The sequence below is a fragment of the Chiloscyllium plagiosum genome, chromosome 26 (genome assembly GCF_004010195.1).
Source record: "Chiloscyllium plagiosum isolate BGI_BamShark_2017 chromosome 26, ASM401019v2, whole genome shotgun sequence".
Classification (NCBI taxonomy): domain Eukaryota; kingdom Metazoa; phylum Chordata; class Chondrichthyes; order Orectolobiformes; family Hemiscylliidae; genus Chiloscyllium; species Chiloscyllium plagiosum.
Genome location: NC_057735.1, coordinates 47,251,817 through 47,276,451, shown reverse-complemented (window position 1 = coordinate 47,276,451; position 24,635 = coordinate 47,251,817). Strand labels below are relative to the sequence as shown.

The 24,635-nt window shown below is 44.9% G+C and overlaps 1 protein-coding gene across 2 annotated transcripts in view; it reads right to left on the bottom strand.

The window, feature by feature from the left end:
* Positions 1–1,035: 1,035 nt before the first annotated feature.
* The window catches only part of pth4 (parathyroid hormone 4), a 31,182-nt gene continuing 7,582 nt past the window's right edge, over positions 1,036–24,635 (bottom strand). The window contains exons 1-3 of one of the 2 annotated variants that reach the window (XM_043716292.1): positions 8,431–8,551; positions 4,643–4,739; positions 1,036–1,447 (exon numbers count right to left, since the gene is read on the bottom strand). In XM_043716292.1, the coding sequence (XP_043572227.1) occupies positions 1,225–1,447; positions 4,643–4,725 (306 nt within the window). In that variant the 5' untranslated portion in view covers positions 4,726–4,739; positions 8,431–8,551 and the 3' untranslated portion in view covers positions 1,036–1,224. Of the gene's footprint in view, positions 1,448–4,642; positions 4,740–8,430; positions 8,552–24,635 lie in introns of those variants that run through there. The other variant, XM_043716293.1, reaches the window with a different exon arrangement.

Genomic DNA, 24,635 nt, shown 5'->3' with positions numbered 1-24,635 from the left:
TCCCATTTTTCCCAGAGTTCCTCTGTCACTCCAATCTTTCTGTCTGAGTATGTGTGGGTCAGTTTTCTTGTGTCTGGGCTGTGCAGCTGCAGTCGGTACCAGTCTTTTCAAACTTCCCATTCTGAATATGACTTAAATGGTGAATACTTGCACCACAGAGGGGTATTTGGGAGTTACGAAAAGCAAATACTAACAATGGTGAATGGAATGTTGGTCTGTCTTTCAAAGGGAATGTAACTTCGAAGTCGGGGTGTCTTGCTCAAACTATACAAGGCAATCTTCAGACCAAACCGAGAATACTGTGAAAAGTTGGATCCCCTTGTCTAAGGGAAGATCTACTGACATTGGGGGCAGTCTAGAAAATGGAGGGTTTGTCTGATGAGGGAAGGTTGAACAAGTTGGGCTCATACCCATTGAAGCTGAGACGAGTAAAAGGTGATGCCATTGAAACATCCAAGACTCTCAGTGTCCAAGGTTGATGGAGAACGGTCGTTTCCCCTTGTGGGAGAGCGTAGGACCAGAGAGAATCATCTCAGAATAACGGGTCGCACTTTTAAGACAGAGGTGAAGAGGAAATGTTTCTCTCTGAGCCTAGTCCCTAATAGAACTCTTTACCACAGACAGCGATCCGGTCTGCGTTGTGAAGCATCTTTGAGGCGGAGATAGACACTGTTTTAATCCAGAGGGGCATCAAGGGTTATTGGGAAAAGGCAGGACAGTGGAGTGAGGGTGAGCTGATCAGCCATGGTCTCACTGAATGGGAGAGCAGATTCTAATGGGCTGAGTAGCCAACTTCTGCTCCTGTACCTGATGGTCTCATAAACCTCCAGCAGTTCTCACACAACGACTTGGTGTCTGGTTTGAAGTGGATGGATGCTGAAGGGGGACGCGGCTGGTTTTTGCCCTTGCTCTCCCGTCTTTAGCCCACCTTGCTCCCAGCCCCACTCTGCACTCTTGCCTTTACCCTGGGGTTACACCTGCAACGCCGAGGAATCAAAAAATGCCAGAGGCTATGAAGCAAAAAATGGTGTTTTAATTGTGGCATTTTACACAGGGTAGTATTGCAGCCAACAGAACACATAGGAATCCGTCCCAGACTGGAGCCGAACACAAAGCTAAGGACAAGGTGCAGACAAACTGCTGGGATGGCAGTGCGTCATTCTGTCAAAATGAATGGCACTTTGTTCAGACATCCTGGCTCATGGAATGTTCCAGGAGACTAGGCTAGACATTGGTTGCAGGGTGGAAGCCTGTGTTCAGTCTCCCTGGGCTACTGCACTCTGCCTGCTGGGCCCGCTTGGCAGAGAGCAGTCCTGCACTGGGCCAGCGCCTCCTGCTGGCAGTGTGGACCCCACTCATCGCGTTGTTCAGCCACATCAGCCGCTTGAGCTGCTCCATGGTCCTCCCCTTGTCATGCAGCAGCTGGTGCTCTGTCACTGTCCGTTTACTGAAAGACAGATTACAGTGTTCAAGTGTTGCCAACTCTGGCCAGGCAGATTCCAGGAGCTTTCATCACATGACCTCCCAACTCTAACCTGCCCGCAACTCGCCCATCATTGGTCAGCCCAGGTGTCCACTCTCAGGGGGTTCCGCCTTCACACACTAATCGTTTACCTGATTGGATGATTCATGATAGCCAATCCAACCACCTACTTTCCCCTTTGCCAAGTGTTTGTTCCAGTGCAAGAAAGATAAAACCTGGAGCCACCTGCACCAACACAGCTGTGATGGAGTGCGTAACTCAACCTGGTGTGAATTTATGGTGGAGTCTGTCAAATTGGAGTGAATCTGTTCACTGCTAGTTTGCACTGGAATAGATGCAGTGCTTTAATAGATTTAGAGAGTTGGATTTGTGTTGTCCTGCTATGATTACTGCCCCATCTTGATAAAGTGTGTAGCTGATATGGACAAATCACTGTTTACCTCTAATATTCCTTTGCACCACTTTAAAGCCAAGGACTAGGTAGAGGTGTGTCTAGTCATGTGGTTATGCAGAAATCGAATGTTGCTGACAAGAGACATTCTCTCAAAACCTTTTGTCTTGCACTCTTCAGGACATTTCAAATGAATAAAAATTCGAGGGGAAAAGGAGAGTCCTGATTGGTAGAGACATTTGCCCTGGAGAATGCATCCACTAATGATGATTGACAGTTAACAGCCAGGCCGTGTTTAAACTTTAAACCAGATAGATTGACTCTAATTGGTCAGGGCATTGCCCTGGGAGCCAGTGATTGGCTGTCACCCATTTTGTTGAGTTGTAACAGGCACAGAGTGTGTGCATGCTCTCTCTGTCTGCAAAGATCAGGACTGTGTTGATCAATGTGTGTCGCGCACAAGTTCACCATAAGCTCAACGAATAATCTTCCATTGGTTGTCAGCATAATTTCACACACGTTCAAATTAACCCAGCAAATGTTGTCCAGGTCTGGAATCACATTTACTGCTGGAGACTGTATTATCACCTTTGCCAGCGCAGGGTAATTGGACACAGTCAGTAACTTGCATGTTGCAAGCAGCTAAAGGGATAAGCTGTTTGGTACAATCTATACCAATCTCCGGAAACTGTCAATCAACAGGAACTGGGTACATTTTCCAGACCAATGCCTCCACTAATCAGACTCCACTTGCCAACCAATTAGCACTCTCTTCTCATCTAGTGGATATGTGTCTTTTTCCCACAGGGTTACAATAGGGTTTTACATTGAATTCTGGCGTAGAGTGGTGCTGGAAAAGCACAGCAGTTCAGGCAGCATCTGAGGAGCAGTAAAATCGATGTTTCAGGCAAAAGCCCTTCATCAGGAATACAGCTGCATTCCTGATGAAGGGCTTTGGCCTGAAACGTTGACTTTCCTTGAAAGGGTTCTGAAAAGATTTACAAGGATGTTGCCAGGGTTGGAGGATCTGAGCTATAGGGAGAACATCTCTATGATGGGTTGGGCCGAAGGGTCTGTTTCCGTGCTGTACATCTCTATGATGGGTTGGGCCGAAGGGTCTGTTTCCGTGCTGTACATCTCTATGATGGGTTGGGCCGAAGGGTCTGTTTCCGTGCTGTACATCTCTATGATGGGTTGGGCCGAAGGGTCTGTTTCCGTGCTGTACATCTCTATGATGGGTTGGGCCGAAGGGTCTGTTTCCGTGCTGTACATCTCTATGATGGGTTGGGCCGAAGGGTCTGTTTCCGTGCTGTACATCTCTATGATGGGTTGGGCCGAAGGGTCTGTTTCCGTGCTGTACATCTCTATGATGGGTTGGGCCGAAGGGTCTGTTTCCGTGCTGTACATCTCTGTGACTCTATGACTCTATCTGCAGTCATTGTTTTTACCTTTACATTGAATTGGTTTAATTGCCCCCAACCCCCCCCACCCCCCCGTCACAACTGTAAAGCCCCTGAGCAGGGGCTGAACCATCCAAACGTTTCTTTGGGTGCTCATTGTAAAATAAATTGTTGAAAGACAAGCTGAGGACTTGACATCAGGGATTCAGTCTGATCAGTTGGACTGTGGTGTTGTCAATGCCAATATGGCTGGCAGAGGTGGTGCAGAGGTTTCTGGCGCCAAGAACTCTTTGTGACCACACCCTCTTGCTCAAAGGGTTTTCCAGTTTGTTCAGAGATACCTTGTTCAGCTGCTGTAATGTCTGTTAATGTCAGGGAGCTGGTCCTCAGGGGTTTCTGCACATGCCTGGTCCCTCTGCCATCTAGTGGTGGCATTGGCAATGACCACAGCCCTGTTCAACAGCCAGGACGTGAAGGAGCTGGTGCTGGACCGGGGAGGACACAATTAAAAATCACACAACACCAGGGTATAGTCCAACAGGTTTATTCAGAAGCACTCGCTTTGGGAGAATTATGGCCCCACAACCACCTGATGAAGGAGCAGCACTCAAAAAGCTAGTGCTTCCAAATAAATCTGTTGGAGTGTGTGATTTTTAACAGAAGTTTAAACAGAGTAGTAATGGGTATATAAAAGTTGTGATCAAATAAAGAATGAATGGCTAAATTTAAAAAAAAACCAAAGAGGGGGTGCCCCAGACCCTGTGGGGGTGGGGCTTGATGAGAGACATTTGAGAGTAGGATTCTTGGGGAAGAGGGAGAGGGCAGCTGTTTAAGAGAAAAAATATAAGTATTTATTTGTTATTTAAACTTCCCTGTAATCCACAGAACTTCCGTTTTGTTCTTCCCTCTCCTCCCACATTTTACCGACTTCAAAACGGACCTTTCTCTCCCTGTCCAGCTCCGACAAATCGTCATTGACATGATGTGTTCACTCTGCTTCTCTTCAGGAATATATTTCCAGAAAGTTCCCTTTCTGACACTGACAGATATAGAGAAGCAAGGAGGGGGGGGGGGGGGGCACAGTGTAGTGTCACTGGATGCATAACCCAAGTAGGCCCACCCGTAATGTCTTGGGGACGTAGGTTCAAGTCTCACCAGAACTGGACTCTGCCACACGTGTCTGATTCTTAGAGCTCAGAAATGACCAACCAAGCCACTTGGTTTCAGGGGTAATTGGGCATGGACATTTAGTGAGTCTTCGCCAGCAACACCCACGTCCCACATAAGAATAAATCAATAAGAAACTAGGGCTGAACACACTGTGAAATCCACAGGTATAAGGCGGCAGGACAGGGGAGCCACACTCACCTTTCCACAGTATTCTGACATCTCACCGAACTGCAAAGTAAAATGATCAAGGTGAAGGTCAGAGCCTGGCCGGGAAACAGCATCGTGCACACACGTCCTGGTTTCAAAGCAGACAAACAGAGATGCGTTAGCAACCAGAAATGCGTTGGGTTTGCTCTGTTGGCTGGACAGCTGGTTTGCGATGCAGTGTGATACCAACCGAGTGAATTCAATTCCCGTATTGGCTGAGGTTCAATATACACAGTATTATACACAGCTGCAAAGAAAATACTTACTTAGAGAAATGACGGAGCAAGAAACTGAGAACAGTGAAATATTTATGATTTAAACCGTTGAGCTCTGGTTACATGCAACAAAATGCCTGATAGCTATAACGGAAAGGACATTAGGTTAGGTAGTTCTATACTTTGGGAGCTAATGACAGGTTAGGTAGTTCTATACTTTGGGAGCTAATGCAGCATGCTGAGCAGAATGGCAGTGCCCACCTCAGTCACTTCATTTCTGCTGTGTATGTAATATCGTATCTCGTTGGTGCTTAAAAGAACAAATAGCAGATACGTTGGTGGTCACTTTCCAGCGTTCTGTATACACTGGAAGCATTCTATTGGACTGGAGGTTAGCTCACATAACCCAACTCGTTACAAAGGGAGGGAGAGAGAAAATGGGGAATTATAGGTCAGTCAGACAGACACCAATGGTGGGGAAAATGCCGGAGTCAATTATTAAGGATGTAATAACTGAGCATTTGGAAAATGGTGACAGAATCGATCCGAGTCAGCGTGGATTCGGAGAATCGATCCGAGTCAGCGTGGATTCGGAGAATCGATCCGAGTCAGCGTGGATTCGGAGCGAGCACGGACTGAGTCCCACGATGGAGCAAGCACAGTCTGAGTCCCACGGTGGAGCGAGCACGGACTGAGTCCCACGGTGGAGCGAGCACGGACGGAGTCCCACGGTGGAGCGAGCTCAGTCTGAGTCCCACGGTGGAGCGAGCACGAACTGAGTCCCACGGTGGAGCCAGCACAGACTGAGTCCCACGGTGGAGCGAGCACAGACGGAGTCCCACGGTGGAGCCAGCACAGTCTGAGTCCCACGGTGGAGCGAGCACAGACTGAGTCCCACGGTGGAGCCAGCACAGACTGAGTCCCACGGCGGAGTGAGCACAGACTGAGTCCCACGGTGGAGCCAGCACAGACTGAGTCCCACGGCGGAGCGAGCACGGACTGAGTCCCATGGTGGAGCGAGCACAGACTGAGTCCCACGGTGGAGCCAGCACAGACTGAGTCCCACGGCGGAGTGAGCACGGACTGAGTCCCACGGCGGAGTGAGCACAGACTGAGTCCCACGGCGGAGTGAGCACGGACTGAGTCCCATGGTGGAGCGAGCACAGACTGAGTCCCACGGCGGAGTGAGCACGGACTGAGAATGTGGGGATATTCACAGAAACATATAAAATCCTGATGGAATGGACAGGCTAGAATGTGGGAAGAATGTTTCCGGTGTTGGGGAAGTCCAAAACTAGGGGTCACAGTCTAAGAATAAGGGATAAGCCATTCAGGACTGAGATGAGGAAGAATTTCTTCCCTCAGAGAGTTGTGAACCTGTGGAATTCTGTCCCACAGGAAGCTGTTGGAGTCAGTTCATTCGATAGATTCAAGAGGGAGTTGGACATGGCCCTTGGGTTTAAAGGGATCAAGGGGTACAGGGGAGAGGGCGGGAGTGGGATACTGAGATTGCATGATCAGCCACGATTATATTGAATGGTAGTGCAGGCTTGAAGGGCCGAATGGCCTACCCTTACACCTATTTTCTGTGTTTCTAAACATCAGCAGAAACAAGGACAGAGAAAGATGATGGATCAGAGTGATGAGGAATAATGGAAGAGAACAAAGATTCAGAGAAAGAGGGTTGAAAAATTGAACAGCAAAAAATAAATCTGCTTCTTAAGAGCTAGGTAGAAGTTGGAAGGAAGTTCTGAGGCATGTAGGGAATAAAAGAGAAGAGTGAGAGAATGGGCAGCATGGTGGCTCAGTGGTTTGCGGCGCTGCCTCACAGTGCCAGGGATCCTGGTTCAATTCCACCCTCGAGTAGCTGTCTGTTAGAGTTTGCACAATGTCCGCATGTTCCCTCGCACTGTCCCACAAAGATGCGCAGGCAGATTCGCCGTGCTAAGTTGCCCATATTGTCCAGGGGTGGGTTAGGCATGGAAACTGCAGGGATGAGGTGGGTCTGGGTCTGGGTAGGATGCTCCTTTGGAAGGTCAGTGTGAACTTGACAGACCAAAGAGCCTGCTTTCACACTGTAGGGATTCTATGATGGAACAAAAACAGGAATGTTGGAGGAACTCAGCAGGTCTGGCAGCATCGGTGGAGAGAGAAATAGAATCAATGTTTCAGATCCAGTGACCCTTCCTCAGAATGGGAGAGTCTGAGAGGGTGGAGAGGGAGAAAGGAATCAGAGGAAGAAATAGCAAGGAATCAGACAGCTGGGGAGAACTGGAAATGGGAGATAGGAAAGAGGTGAGGAGTTAAATCAGGAAGAGAGGTTAGCAGATGTATGTGATGGCTATCAGACAGTGACTGATATACGGTGATGAAGAAAGGTGAGAAATAGAGAGGAAAGTGATGTGGGAATTATCACAAAAACAGCTAAACCATTAGAGATGGGTCCAGACTGAACTGATTTGAAGAAATGATTAACCTTGAGCATAGAATCATTTAATAAAACAGAGAAGAGAATGACATCAAAATGCAAACAAGAGAAAGAGTGAAGGGAGATGGTGAGCAGAGTAATTATTACTGAACCTGCTGCCTCTCTCAGGAGGTGAACAGTGAGTGTCGTTGTGTGGATTGTATTTATTGGTGTAAGCTTTCAGACAGAAACTTCAACAGGTCTAACAGTCTCCAAGGTCTGAGGTAAGGATGAGTTTGTGTTTGAGGTGAAGACCTTCAGATAAAAACAGGTGCATCAGCTGCTGTATTTCCCCATAACTATCACTTGTGTCTTTGTTCTGTCAGTTCTATTCGATATGACACGCTGAGAATTTCTGAGATTTCAGTCGTTATACGTTATGCAGAAATACATACATATACAGATTACACGCATTACACCCGTATACAAAAACCCAATATATACTACACACACATTCATACAGGCACACACACTCACACCCAGATACATAAAACACACAAAAACACTCCCCTCACGCGTACAGTCACGCATTCACAACCACACACACAAAAATGCATACACAGAAACACTCCACATATGTATAAAAATACATCAACCCCCACACAGCACATACACACACATACGGATATGCCCATATTACAAGCAGAGACTTATATCCACAAATACATAAGCACACACAGATATACCTAACACGTATACAAATCCAGATAAGCATACATGCAATGCGCACACACAAAAACAGATACACATGCCCACACACTACCAATGTACTCGACTATATACACCCACAGAATCAGATACATACATGCACAGAAACACACATGCAGAAAGATTTACATACAGATACTCACACAAATACATTTAAACAGATAAAATCACAAACATGTACACATCGACATATTTAATTGCAGTTATGAGCTCGTTGTGATGCTCAGTTTTCAGTTGTACTCTGAATGAAAACTAGCCAGTGTAATAGGAAGAGATGGTTGTCAAACAGAAACAGGAGAAACTTTAACAGCAAAATGAAGAGGAGAAGTGAGTGGCCAGAGAATGGAATAACTGAGCCCAGGGGGCTGGGTGGAGTGATGGGCACTTACCGTGAGTCTCAGTGACGTTTCCTCCTGATCTGGCAGCCTGACTGTGTGACTTCACGCTGAGGAGAACACCGCTTTCAAAGACTCACTGATGTTTCTGACAAGAGCTGCGATGGTAGATCAGTCAGAGGTGTCTGAGCACACTTAGTGAGCTCCCCAACCTTTAAATAAGACTTGTAGCATCAGTGTAATACGTCAAAGGGGCAGGGAGGGGACTCCAGAACAACTGCGGTCACGCTGGGAGCTGCTCCCACTTCAAATTGGCATTATCTTTTTATCACGGCAGAGTCATTCATTGGCCCAGAAGTCAGTGGATATGATATCTCTTATTCTTCAATCTTCTTTTTTACAGTTAATCAATAGCAGGGGTTATTGGGTTAGACTGTCTGGGAGGTAGTGATTGGTACTTGGGGATCCCTTAGCTGGAGATTTGGCAAGTGCCAACGTCAGAAAGATTAAACAAGCTGGAGATCTGGGACCTCTCTGGTCACCGGTCTCGCCTGGTGAATTTTATAGATAAGAGGGCCCCGTCCCTGAGCACCTCCAATGTAAGGAAACAAAGTGAGTCTCCAATAACCAGCAGTCCTTCCCCGTAAAGGCTACTGACTCATACTCACTCAGATGGTCTGTGAACAGCCACAGATTTCCCATTTGCAATTTCACACCAGCCCCCGTGGATACAGTGCTGAAAGTCTGGGTGGGCCAAACGCTGTGAAGATCTCACGAGGGAAATGAGATGGGTATAGAGCAGAATCCCTACAGTGTGGAAGCAGGCCATTGGCCCATCAAACCCACACTCAAAGAGTATCCCAGTTCCCTACCCTATCCCCATAACCCTGCATTTTCCAATGGCCAATCCACCTGACCTGCACATCTTTGGACTGTGGGAGGAAACCGGAGCACCCGGAGGAAACCCACGCAGACACGGGGAGAATGTGTAAACTCCACACAGACAGTCACCCGAGGCTGGAATCGAACCCGAGTCCCTGGCGCTGTAAGGCAGCTGTGCTGACCACTGAGCCACCTTACTGCCCGAGATGGGGGCAGTATGGGCCAGTAAGTATGAGTAGGAGGCAGAATGTCAGTTTCCTGATGGTAAGACGGAAGTTGGCAGCAAATTGAGGGCAGAGTAACTTCCTGACAGAAAGTGTGGGATCCTTTTTTTTAACCACATGACTATGACTCTAAAACTCAACTTTGCCAGAATAAATTTGCACTTTCGGAGTAAGGTATGGACTGAAAGAGAAATATCGGCCTTCAGCTCTGCAACAGGCTAAAGATGTCCTGCAATAGATAAGGTCATCCCTCTGATGGATTTGAACTGAGTAGGTACAGCTTCTTGTCTACAGAGAGCATTATCGAACTGAGGGGTGGAGGCATTGTGAAAGGGGAAACAGGGCAGGCCTGATCTAGGGAGAGAGGAAACAGGGGCAGGCCTGATCTAGAGAGAGGGGAAACAGGGCAGACCTGATCTAGGGAGAGGGGAAACAGGGCAGGCCTGATCTAGGGAGAGGGGAAACAGGGCAGGCCTGATCTAGGGAGAGAGGAAACAGGGCAGGCCTGATCTAGGGAGAGGAAACAGGGCAGGCCTGATCTAGGGAGAGGGGAAACAGGGCAGGCCTGATCTAGGGAGAGGGGAAACAGGGGCAGGCCTGATCTAGGGAGAGGGGAAACAGGGCAGGCCTGATCTAGGGAGAGGGGAAACAGGGCAGGCCTGATCTAGGGAGAGGAAACAGGGCAGGCCTGATCTAGGGAGAGGGGAAACTGGGCAGGCCTGATCTAGGGAGAGAGGAAACAGGGGCAGGCCTGATCTAGGGAGAGAGGGAGGTAGTCCTCTGGAGAAAGGAGGGAAGCAGCTCGACCTCAGGGAGGGTCAATGGACAGTAGGGCAAGCCTGATGAGAGGGTTATACAGGGAGTTACTGTGAGGTGAGGGGAACAGAGGGCGGGTTATGACAGAGGAAGGATGGAGGATGATTGACAACAATCAGGGTGATTGATGCCAGGTCAAAGGTAAGGGGACTAGTTCCATTGTAATGAATATCAGGGAAACTTGGTCAGAGGAAAGAAGGAGCTGAGACTAGTGTGCTCTAAGCAGTCTATGTGCTAGTTAGTGTCAGTTACATACATGTAACCTGTTGCAGTAATGTTTACTCCAAGTAACACCTCCAGTTAGACCAGCAAGGTGTATTTACTAATCCATTACTTGGTCATTTTGGGCCTGAAGGCAATAGCAATGCTGGGCCCCTGCTACAACATTGAGAATTGGTGACCAGCTGTGTCAACTGAGAGAAATTAGATTACAGTGCTTCACAAAGAGCCCCCAAGAATAGAATCAGAGTTATACAGCATGGAAACAGACTCTTCAGACCAACCCGTCTCTGTCAAGTTTCCCAAATAAATGAGTCTCACTTGCCTGCGTTGGGCCCATATCATTCTAAACCTTTCTTATTCATGTACTTGTCTACATGTCTCTTAAATGTTATAACGGTACCTGCATCTACCACTTGCTCTGGCCGTTCATTCCACACATGAATCCACCCTCTGTGTGAAAAGGTTGCCCCTCAAGTCTCTTTCAAATCTTTCTCCTCCCACCCTCTAGTTTTAAATCCCCCTATCCTAGGGAAAAGACCTTTGTAAATCTTTTCTGCATACTATCAATAATATCCTTCCCGTAGCAGGGTGACCAAAACTATACTCAAAAAGTAGCCTTACCAACACCTGGTGAATTTTCTTTGACAAAGGGGTTGGAAAGGAATGAGCCATCACGTGCTGAATGTAAAGGGGGATTTTAGCTCATTCTGGACTGTCTGTGTTATCTCACTGTGCGTCATAGGGAAATGGTCATGGTTTATAAAAACAAATGATTCAGTCTTTTGAATATGAAACAATGTTTGCAGTGTACAAGATTAAATCAGAGAGAGGAAAAGATCAGTGAGGGCAGAGAAAAGAACAAGGGAAAAGTGTTTTGAACTAATCCTAAGGCAGATACGGATCCCTTAACCAGTGCCAGTGGAATCCACTACTGAGGGAGGTTCTGGAAGCAATGTTTAGGAGGCATTTACACAGAGATATGAACAGGCAGAGAATAGAGGGCTACCAACTATGTGCAGGCAGATGGCATTAGGATTAGGTGCAGGTACACGATTATGGTTGGTATAGACATGGTGAGCTGAAGGGCCTATTCCTGTGCTATACGGGCATCCTGTGTTCGATGGAGACACAGAGAGAGAGGGGGCAAGTGTTTTGAATTTGTCAAACAGCAGGACATTTCCTCTCTGTAGTCCTAGAGCCAAAAATTAATTCCTTAAATAGAATCAGTGAAACACATAATCTGTTTGCTGTCACATTGTTCTTTGTGGGATCTTGCTGTGTACTGGTTCGATTCTCAACGGCCTCGAGATTAAACAGCCCTGAGCTGGAGCCTGGTGTAGTTCTGGTTAATTAATGTCTGTTTTAGTGGCAGGAATTTGACCTTAAAATGAAATGCCCAGGGGATGTACTCTAATTCAGTTTACTGAAGGTCTAATTGTAGAGCTGTGTGTGTGTGTCCATCTTGCTCTCTCTTTCTTTCTCTCTTTCTCCTTCCCTCTCTCTCTTGTCCCCTCAATTTCTTTCATTCACTCTCTCTTTCTCTGTTCAATTTCAGCTGTTCAAATTGGTGTGAGTGTAAGAGCTCCGAGAAAGCTTGAATCAGAGGGAGTGTGAAAAAGATGGATGGCTGGATCATGAAAGAGTAAGGAAAAGAGGCAGAGGTGGAGGTGAGATAGGAAGAGAGGAGAGGAAGGAAGTGCAATAAAGGGTCTGGGACAGGGAAAGTTGTTTTTGCCAAGTGCCAGAACATCAGTTCTGGGATTATTGTGTCCAGGAGCAGTGAACAGGAGAGATAGAAAGAGGATAGAGCCATCACTGTTTGAAATTTTACAATGGGGCAAGAATTGTGAGAGACAGAGATGGGGGTGGCGGGGGATGGAGAGGATTGGAGCGGACAGGGGCATTCCAGAGTGTATTTCAATCAATGTTCAATCAGAGACCGGGAAACTAAAGACTGCTGTGGACACAAAGAGAAAGGGACTGTCTGCATTCACACCACTGACAGTTGGAACTTGCTGTGTGTAGCTGGTTTGAACTGTGCAACTGAACCCCTAGAGCTCTTTGTTATACAACACTCCCCAGGGCCCTACCATTAACTGTGTAAGTGTGCCCTTGTTCATCTTATCAAAATGTAACATCTCACATTTATCTAACTTAATCTCCACCTGTGACTCCTCAGCCCATTGATCAAGATCTCTTTGTAATCATTGAAAAGCTTTTTCACTGTCCACTATGCCACTAATTTTGTGTCATCCACAAATCTAATAACCATGCTTCCTATATTCTCATCCCCATCGTTTATATAAAAAAACGACAAACAGCAGTTGTCCCTGCACTCAGCCCTGCAGTACACCCACCACTGGTCCCAGTACTCCAGATACTGTTGGATGCTGATGAACCCCATAAATGTTATGCAAACACTTAAAACAGAGGTATACTTCTGAAAACAACTCAGGGCGCCTTCCTTACCTGTCAGAGAACACACTGGAACAAAATTGATCTACAGCTCTGAGACAGAGATACAGGCTACGTTACATTGTCTCCAGAATGGCCCTGAGTCGAAGTTGAGCTGGTGAGCTGTTCAAACATTGAGGATCATGTGAACTAAAACCAAACAACAATCCCTGTGCATTAGGGGAATCCTTAAATAATCCAGGCTGGAAGGGCAGGAATGTTTTTAACAGCTGTAACCCCATCTGACATGGTGGCTGTAGTGGATGGATACAATGAGACAAGGCTGGAGAGTGAAACCAAGAGGGCTGTGAGAGGAAGCTTATACATTCCAGGAGCAGAGAGCCAGGAAATCACTAACCAGGCCACTTTAAGCAGATGTGTGTTGGGCAATTTAAAAAAAAGCACACAATTACTGGTCCGACACAGACATTGCTTCGTGAGAAGAATTTAATGGGAATTGGAGTGAGATTCCAAAACATTGAAAAATGCTCAGCACACCATAAGGCAGTGGAACGACAGCACCTGTTTTTGTATCTTCTGCTCCTGTACACACATCCAAATCATTTATATCAATGACAAAAAGCAGCACTTCCTGCACTTCTTCCAATGTCTATCTGTGCCTTCTGATCATCACCACACTCCTTGCATGGGTCTGTATAACCCGGTCACTGAACAATTCCACTTGATTGCCTAGCCTTTGATTTCACTGCCATCTTTACTCAATTACTAGTTTTTTGTTCTCCATTTGCTTTTGTCCCTTCCTATCCCAACTTCAGTTTGCCATCCCAGTTCCAAGATAACTCAATCTCTCCTCAGAAGCAGTCCACAACATTGGACTCTGCCCCTTCCTTGCTGAAGAGCAACTGGTTCAATAGTTCCACCTCAGCCCAATCCAGTTTCAATATCTCCAAAATCTGAAGCCCTCCCCCCCACTCCAGCAATACATTCCTTTGCTCTGTCCTATTACTGGGTTTACTTGTGACTGGCACTGGGAAACATTTGGGCATTAAAAAGTCCAAATATGTGCTGATTAGCTGGATGCTAAATTGCCCTAGAGTGTCCAGGGATGTGCAGGCTGGCTGGATGCAGGGTTACAGGAATAGGACGGGGGAGTGGATCTGGATGGGCTGCTCTTCAGAGGGTCAGTGTATGCTTAATAGGCTAACTGGCCTACTTCCACACTGTAGGGATTCCATTCTATTCTAATTACTGTTTTATAGCTCCAACTTGTAATATGTATTTCCCAGTTCCACTAACCCATCTCTGCCTTCTGTCTACCTATATCAGTGGTACCAATGTGAGGCTCTGACTGATCACCCTAGTGACCTCTAGTTCCAGATTCTCCGACATGAAAATACATCCTTTCCACACACACCCAATCAAAACCTCTCATGATCTTTATTTTATTTTATTTGTTCACAAGATATGGGCATCGCTGACTGTGCCAATACCAAATTATTGCCAATTGTGACCGGCCCAGAGGGCAGGTCAGAGTCAATCACATTGCTGTGGACCTGGAGACATGTGGATGCCAGGCCAGATATGGCTGGGAGATCTCCTTCCTTTTAAAGGGCATTAATGAACAGGATGGGATTTTATGACAATTGACCACAGTTACACAAATAATTAGGATAGATTTTTATTCAAAAACACTTTTCGATTAAATTCAAATTTCATCACCTGCCATAGTAAGATTTGAACCCAGAACACTACTTTAGGGTTCTGGATCACTAGTCCAGTGATTTTACAATTATTCCCAAACAAACAAGTTGGTTTTTACTCTCCTAAAACCCACAGGCTTAGCCTGTTCAATATCTCCAGGTGTTGGTCCTGTAAGCACTCAATGCATTTCCATCATTCCTGAAGTAAGGAGATCATTATGCATTCCAGGTAAGATCTCACCAATGTCCTGTAAAACTGAAGTGTAACCTGCCTATTTTTGGATTCAATTCCCCTCGCAATAAATAATAGCATTCTATTTGCTTGCCTAATTACTTTCTGTACCTGCATCATATCTTTCATGATGCATGCATTAAAAACCCCAGATTGCTTTGTATCCTAAAGCTCTACATTCTCTCACCATTTAGATAAGATGCTTCTTTTTTATTCTTCTTGCCAAAGTAGACAATTTCACATTTTCCCACATCATATTCCACTTGCTGGATCTTTGCCCTCTCACAACTTATCTATCTCTCTATGTTGACTCTTTATGTCCTCTGCACAACTTTCTGTTTTACCTGTCTTTATGTCATCAGCAAATTTAACAACTATAACTTGGGCCTCTTTATTTATATAAATTGTAAAAGGTTGAGGCCACAGCACTGATTTCTATATCACAGAACTCATTACATTAGCCACTTTGCCAATATGATCCTATTATGTCAATGTGTTACACCCTACATCATGAGCTCTTATTTTCTGCACTAATCTTTGATGTGGCATCTTCTGGAAGTCTAAGTACAGTACATCCAATGGTTCTTCTTTATCTACAGCACATGTTACTTGCTCAGGAATGCCAAAAAGTTTATTAAGCATGATTTTCTTTTCATAAACGACATTGACTCTGTCTGATTGCCTTGTACTTCTCCAAGTCCCCCTTTTTAATTAATAGTTTTGAACATCATAAGTTGGAAGAAACTAGTTATTTTGAAACCTTATCTATTAAGGTGAAGTTTGCCGAGCTTTATTCCCAATTATTATCTCGAAATTCATTGAATTGGTGCTTCTATTTCATCCTATCACCCATGTTGCCAGTGCCATTCACATCAAACCTTCCATCTCTTCCCCATTATTCTGTCTCTCTCTCTCATTGCTCTGTTTTTATCAGCCCACTTTCTCCTTCATTTACCCACTTTATTTCACTTTTCATTCTCCTTTAGCCCTTTGTTTTCCAAGTTTCCTTGTCTTTCACCTTTCTCGCTTTTTCTCTCTCACGTTATCCGTCTCCTTCCTCCTATTAATCCCATCACCTCACTCACCGAGATTTTACTTGGCTATCTAGTTTCCTCTCCACCTGCTTTTGCTTCTTACTCCTCTCCCATTGTTCCACATCCTTACTTTCCACTTTCTTCTTTCCCCAGTCGCTTTCCTTATTTCAGTCTAAGGTAATTTTCACCTTCACCTTCTGGGTAATGAAAAGGAATCATCCACCTATCGGGGAGCCATGTTTCCATAAATGTCCCATCCACGAGTACATATTTCATGTAAATATTATTACGGACCAGACCAAACCCCCTCAAAATATACTCAGAAGGTAGCTTGGACTCCAACTTTTCTTATATTAAATTCAAGTGCCAGGTATTAAGATCCAGATGCAATTTGATTGGTCAAACCTACTAGTCTTGAAGCAAAACACACTGTATTCACACACTATAGTTAAAATACAACAAAAGAAAGAAGAAATTGGAATAATTTAATTTGAGTGGAAAATTTAACAAAATAACAGATTATTTAAAGACTAAACAGTAACTGTTCTGATATAGTGACATCCCATTAACACACCTTGGCAAAGACAAATTCAATAAAATAAATGATCTGATAGGCAATTCTCCACTCCACGAGGAAAAACAACTAGAGGAAACTCTGTGTGAGAGAGAGAGAGAGAGAGAAGCAGGGACAGATGTTCTGCAGCATCCAAACCCAGATTCAAGACCCCCGCAACTACTGCTGAGAAACTGAAACTAAATATCCTGACTCCAGGGAGCTTGATCCCTGCCAATCAGGCTGCTCCTATTGTTCCAACTTTTAAAAAAAACTCAAGGCCTCACAATCTGTTCACTTTATTGGCTTTGAGTAGACCGATTGTCACCTCACCTGTCCTCGGATGCTGCCTGAACTGCTGTGCTCTTCCAGCACCACTGATCCAGAATCCGGTTTCCAGCATCTGCAGTCATTGTTTTTACCTCGATTGTCACCTCTGTCTTAAACTTTCTTCATAAACAAACCAGGACAAAATATACCTCTCAAAGCCATAGTATTGTCACAATAACCTATATCACACACAGGTGGTTCTTTACATAATTGGCAGAAAAGTGGAGAGCAGTTTTGACCTGTGGACAACATCTTCCATTGCTTATCTAACAACAAGGAGCAAGCATAGTTGGTCCAGACTATTGCCGTGTGTAAATTGGCAATCACATTAAGACCGTAAGGCTGTAAGAAATGGGTTTGGCCCTTTGATCCTGCTCCACCATTCAATGGGATCATAGGTGATCTGAAATTCCTCACATCCACTTTCCTGCCCTTTCCCCATAACCCTCGATTCCCCTATTGATCAACAACCTATTGATCTCAATTTTAAACATACACAAGGACTCTACACCTACCATTGTCTGTGGCAAGGAGTTTTAAAGACTCACAAACATCTGAGAGCTGTGACCACTCTTCAAAAGTGATTCATTGGCTGCAAAGCACTTTGTGACATTCTGAAGACATGGAAGGTGCTATATAAATGCAAATTACTTTCCTCTTTTACCTTCTTGTTCCAATTTTCTGCTTCTACAGCTTGGTTAGATTGGAATCTGTGGGGTACTGACAGAGTCAGAGACTCAGTAATGGGTGTGTGTCAATGGTGATATGTAGAACTTACAGGAAATAACTGAACCAGAGTGTGATTTGTGTTGTGCCATGATTAGATCACATCTTTACACTGCTCCACAACTGGCCTGGTTTCTGTTGTTAGCCTTCCATTACACTGGCTGGATTTTAATTATTTTGCATTTGTTTGTGGGATGTGGGCGTCACTGGCTGGCCAGCATTTATTGCCCAACCCTAGTTGCCCTTGAGAAGATGGTGGTGAGGATCTTTGGTGAGTTTCTGCAGTGTATCTTGTAGATAGTCAACACTGCTGCTACCAAGTGTGGTGGAGAGAGTGGATGCTTGTGGATGTAGTGCCAAATCAAGTGGACTGCTTTGTCCTAAATGATGTCAAGTTGACTGAGTCTTGTTGGAGCTGCACCCATCCAGGCAAGTGAGGAGTATTCATCACACTCCTGATCCATGCCTTGTAGATGGTGAACAGGCTTTGTGGAGTCAGGAGATGAGTTACTCGTCACAGTATTCTGAGTTCTTGTAGCCACTGTATTTATATGTAGATTCCAGTGTCATTTCCGGTCAACGATAACCCCGAGGATGTTGATGGGGGGGGATTCAGTGATGGTAACACCATTGAATGTTAAGGGTTTTTGTAAAGCTGGTCAAGGAATAAATCATGGAGCATGTCCCTGTTTTTTCTCAAACTTTTTAAAAATTAATTCACAGGATGAGGGTATCGCTGGCCAGGCAGCATTTATTGCCCATCCCTAATTGCCTAGGGGGCAGTTAAGAATCAACCACGTTGCTGTGGGTCTGGAGTCACATGTAGGCCAGACCAGGTAAGGATGGTAGTTTCCTTCCCTAAAGGACATTAGTGAACCAGATGGGGTTTTCTGACAATCTGACAATGCCCATCATTAGACACTTAATTCCAGATATTTAGAACATTCAGCACAGCACAGGTCCTTCAGCCCTCCATGATTTATTGAATTCAAATTCCACTGTCTGCTGTAGTGGGATTGCAACTGGGGTGCCCAGGACATTATCTAGGTCTCTGGGATTAACTGTCCAGCAAAAATGCAACAATCCAACAGAATGTCCTCTCGTGACTTTTTCCAGAGTTAATCACCATAGTTACAAATATAAGTCACACTAATTCTGGGAATAATTAAGTGATATCATCTAGAAATCAGGGCTTTTGACTAAAATGGTTGAAGGAGACTGATTCCCCGCTCCACAACCTATCCCTTTGCAATACAATTCAACATAATAACAGTGATCTGACCCTGGTGATTTGTGTGTGAATGCGGAGGGTGGGAGATGAAGTGAATCTCAAGTTTAGGAGGTTGTAATTGACTTGTGCTGCCTGCAGTCCCCCACTTTGGCTCCAGTCTAATGGTACATGCCAGCTATCTGCTGGGTCACAGACACAGACAATCAAGTATCAAAACAGCTTGCCTCGAGATGGAGTCCATTGGGTGAAACATCCCAACATGCTGCACAGGAGTGTAATCAGCGACCAAGTCACAGGAGGTAGACATTAGAATAGATCTCCAAAAATTCTAGCAAAAAGTAGAAAAGAGAGGTGGAGAGGCAGAGAAGGAATGTTTCCGCATTTTCGGCCCAGATGGTCAAAGGTATGAGTTCATAGGTGGAGCTGAGACGGATAAGCGGTCACAGTATAAACAATCCTTGTTTAATGTGGCTCCACAGGAATTGATGCCTGTGACTATCAGGGTTGAACAGCTGATAAAGGAGGTGAGTACTCTGACAGGGTAAAAATCTTACTCAGATTGTACAGCAAAGGGCTCTGGCTGCCAGGCAATCGGTTAATTTCAATAAACCGAAGACCAGAAACAGTTAAAAAAATATTAGCTATCTCTCAACAACGACATTTATGTGTTGCCCGATCACTACGTCTGAAGGTAACAGTCCATGTTTACAGTTTGAACGAAGGGAGCATTATCCCTTGGGTTGTATTAACTGATTTCAGTGTTTTTACAAGTATAGAAGATGCAGAATTGCTCAGAAGCTGGGTTCCTGTAATACCTGACAGGTTTTAATATGACCCAGCAGATAGCTGGCATGTACCATTAGACTGGAGCCAAAGTGGGGGACTGCAGGCAGCACAAGTCAATTACAACCTCCTAAACTTGAGTTTATCCAAAACTGTGCCACCCATATCTTAAATCACACTAAGTCCTATTGAACCATCACCTCTATGCTCACTGAATTCTGGTGACTCCCAATATCTCAATTTAAAATTTCTTATCTTTGTTTTCAGATCACTCCATATTATCACCACTCCTCGATCACTGTTCATGCCTTCAGTATTATTTCAGTAATAGAGAGAGTCTTACTACTCAACATAAAAGGTCCCAGTGCACTATTTTGGCATTCTTCAAATGTTATGACCAACACTTCTATCAGGAAAACAAATTAACTGGTAATCCCTCACATTTCCCCACTGTCTCTCTGCCACAGACTCTTTAGGCTCTCAGACTTTAAATCAACCCCTTGCAATAGTTGCAAAATCATTATGCAACTTTGCATCCTGCTCTGAGAGTGCCTCACAAGCACTTTACTCCCATTGCCTGCTCACTCCACCTTTTAAACATAAATCTCAATCCCCATCTTTTCAACCCCGCCTAGCTAAGGTGTCTTTCTCTGACCAATCCCCAGTAGGATTTGCTGCCTGTATATTTTCAGTCCACTGACACCCAGTGTCAGTGCTCTCAGTTTAGCAAAGGGTCTGTATCACTTATCACATTCCTAAAACTAGTTGGAAATCTTGTCTGCTTGTTGGATTTCTTTCCTTAGGGTGATGCTAAAGCTCAAGTATTCACACCAGGAAGTTAGAAGGTCACGGGTTCAAGTCCAATTGCAAGAGTATTTAGGCTGACACTCCAGTGAGGGAGCACTGCACATTTGTGACTTAAAATGGTAAATGTCTGTCCTCTATGTTGGGAATAAACGATCCCATGGCAACATTTCAAAGCAGGAAAACATTCATCCTGGTGTCCTTGTCAATGTTTATCCTTCAATAATATTACTAAAACATATTATTGTTAGTCGTTGTGCTCCTTTACATGTAAAGGTAAAGCCCTAGCAGACCATGGGGGCTGCTCTCTCATTAGAGAGGGATTCGGCTGGTGGTGGTTTAACATGAGTGTCACCACGCCTCAGGAAAGGGAAGAACAGGAGTCCTTCCTGGTAACATCAGCTGATGCAGGAATTGAACCCATACTGCCATCATCACTCTACATTGTAAACCAGCCATCCAGCCAACTTAGCTAACTGAATCTCTTTTGTACATTTGCATCTGTGTACAAGTGAAGAGCTATGCTTATATATGTATAGGGTGTGAATGATCCTGAATCTACATATTTCTAAATGTCTGTGCCCTGAATGTATGTACAGCCAAATATATGGTCTATATTGACCCAGGTCCCCCTGGTGTGGCCAATACTCCCTGTCAGCACCTGTGATAATAACCAATAGCTTATTTGTCTATGAGAAAGGTGTACCAAACACAAGTAACAATTTCAGAAGAGGAGAGGGAACGGGTAGAAGAAAATCAAAATCATCAATAAAAAATTAATTCACCTCACAAAGAGATTTGATTTAATAACAGGTGGCACGGTAGCTCTGTGGTTAGCACTGCTGCCTCACTGCGGCAGAGACCCAGGTTTGATTCCAGCCTTGGGCGACTGTCTGGGTGGAGTTTGTACATTCTCCCTGTGTCTGCGTGGGTTTCCTGCAGGTGTTCTGGTTTCCTCCCACAGTCTAAAGATGTGCAGGTCAGGTGGATTGGCCCTGCTACATTATTCATAGTGTTCAGTGATGTGTAGGTGAGATGCATTAGTTAGGGAATGAGTCTGGGTGGGTTACTCTTCGGAGGGTCGGTTTGGACTTGTTAGGCCGAAGGGCCTGTTTCCATACTGTAGGGGTTCTAAATCAGAATGTTGCCAGGGTTGGAGGATTTGAGCTATAGGGAGAGGTTGAATAGGCTGGGACTGTTTTCCCTAGAGTGTCGGAGGCTGACCGGTGACCTTATAGAGCTTTATAAAATCACAAAGGGGCATGGATAGGATAAATAGTTAAGGTCTTTTCCCTGGGGTGGAGGACTCCAGAACGAGAGGGCATAGCTTTAGGGTGAGAGGAGAAGGATAGAAAAGGGACCTAAGGGGCAACTTTTTCACGCAGAGGGTGGTGCGTGTATGGAATGAGCTGCCAGAAGAAGTGGTGGAGGATGGTACAATAGCAACATTTAAAAGGCATCGGGATGGGTATATGAATAGGAAGGGTTTGGAGGGATATGGGCCGGGTGCTGGCAAATGGGACTAGATTAGATTAGGATGTCTAGTCAGTATGGATGAGTTGGATCGAAGAGTCTGTTTCCGTGCTGTACATCTCTATGAATCTACAAATCTATTAATGTAGCAATTAACACCAGAAAATATTCAGTGAAAGTTTGCTATTAGTTTGATTAGGAATAGTCAGCATGGCTTTGTGCGTGGGAGATCATGCCTGATAAATTTGTTAGAGCTCTTTGATGAGGTGATCAGGAAGGATGATGAGGGCAGGGCGGTAGACATAGTCTTTATGGATTTCAGTAAAGCCTTTGATAAGGTTCCACATGGTAGGCTGCTGGGGGAGGTTAGATCGCATGGAATCCAGGGGGAGCTGGCAAATTGGATACACAATTGGCTTGAAGGTAGGAAGCAGAGGGTAATAGTGGAAGGATGCTTGTCGGCCTGGAGGCCTGTGAGTAGTGGAGTGCCTTAGGGGTCAGTGCTGGGTCCATTACTGTTTGTTATCTATTCCAATGATTTGGATGAGAATGTACAAGGCATGATTAGTAAGTTTGCAGATGTCGCTAAAATAGGCGGCATCATTTATGACTGTATGAGTTCCCATCAATAACAAGTTAGATTTATGGTGCTTCACAGGAACATTATAATATAAAGCCATAGAAGGAGATATTAGGGAGGTCAGAGGCTTGATCAAAGAGTTATGTTGTAAGGAGTGTCTTAAAGAAGGAGATTGTGGTAGAGAATGCAGAGCTTGAGGCCTTGGCAAATTAACGTTAGAGCAACTGAAACAGGAGACGCACAAGACATCAGAGTTAGATAATATCTTGGAAGGGTTATGGGGATAGACATTACAGAGGTATGTAGGAGGTGCATCCATGGAGACATTTGATAAGAAGGATGAAAGTTTTAAAACCAAGATATTGTTACATTGCAATCAAATGTCCAATGTCAGTCAGAGAGCAGAGGGACGATAGGACTTGTTGCAAACTAAGGCACAGGCCACACAGTTTTGGGGGACCTCAAGTTTACAGAGAGTAGACTGGCGGAGACCAGTCAGGAATGTGTGGGAGTAGTCAAGAAGACGTGAAGTAACAAAAACGTGAATAAGGATCAATAAATACTGCTGCGTATATCAGAAACTAACTTAAAAAGTAACTTCTTTTATGTGCTGTACTGTTTCAGTGTCTCAAGGTCAGACTCCTACTGTCAGTGTGTTCAAGGTCTGGAGAATGAAGCCAGGCTGACATAGTGGCTCAGTGTCTGTTGTTAGGTGTTGGCCGGAGAGGGGGGAGCAGAATGTAGTGATAGTTGCCTGGGAGATGTTGATTGTAAAATGTGTGACATTTGAATTCTTTCTAGTTACGATTTCAAAGACTAATGATGTCAGATGGTGAATGAGTTTGGTCAGAAACATTTGGATTAAATTGGATCCTACCTCCCTTGTCTTTCAGGCAGGATGTTATCATTAGGGATAATTAGCAGAGAGTGAGAAATTCAATTTATCATAGTCCACAACTCACTTCCTATCAATAAGCCTTGGTAACGATTCTTTATCTACTGTTCTTAAAGTGGTGATTAACATTTAAATCATCATTGCTGTCTCTACATTGTTGCTTCTTAGATGTTAAATTTTATACTTAGAGGAAGTGTTTCTAAATTCCAGAATCAAACAATTTAAAACAGTTATTCAATACACAGAGGGAAAATTGTTGCTTAGGAAATACATTGTGCTTTTTTCTTGCTCTGATTCACTGCTGTCTTTCATTTCAGCTCATTAGATTGTAAAGTCATTTAGAGCGTAATTTGCAGGGCAGTCAATATAGAGTGTGGTTTGACCATGGTACAGACACACGATGGTACATATAGAGGGCTGGAGGTGAGAACATCAAGGTGAGGTGATGGCTGAGTAGCATCATCGGTGGAACACAGAATATAGAACAGTACAGCACAGTACAGGCCCTTCAACCCTCGATGTTGTGTCGGCCTTTTATCCTACTCTAAGATCGAACTAACCTTCATACCCTTCATTGTACTGTCATCCATGTGCCTATCCAAGAATCACTTAAATGTCTCTAATATATCTGAGTCTACTACCACCGCTGGCAGTGCATTCCATACACGACAACTCTCTGTGTAGATTAGATTAGATTAGATTACTTACAGTGTGGAAACAGGCCCTTCGGCCCAACAAGTCCACACTGCCCCGCCGAAGCGCAACCCACCCATACCCCTACATTTACCCCTTACCTAACACTACGGGCAATTTAGCGTGGCCAATTCACCTGACCTGCACATCTTTGGACTGTGGGAGGAAACCGGAGCACCCGGAGGAAACCCACGCAGACACGGGGAGAACGTGCAAACTCCACACAGTCAGTCGCCTGAGGCGGGAATTGAACCCGTAAAGAACCTATCTCTGACATCCTGAGGCGGGAATTGAACCCGTAAAGAACCTATCTCTGACATCTCCTCTAAACCTTCCTCCAATCACCTTAAAATGCCCCCTTCTGTTAGCCACTTCTGCCATGGGAAGAAGTCCCTGGCTATCCACCCTATCCACGCCTCTCATCATCTTTCGGAGATGCCGGTGTTGGACTGGGGTGTACAAACTTAAAAATCACACAACACCAGGTTATAGTCCAACAGGTTTAATTGGAAGCACACTAGCTTTCGGAGTGACGCTCCTTCATCCGGTGGTAGTGGACTGACTCAGGACAATCACCTGATGAAGGAGCGTTGCTCCGAAAGCTAGTGTGCTTCCAATTAAACCTGTTGGACTATAACCTGGTGTTGTGTGATTTTTAACTTTGTA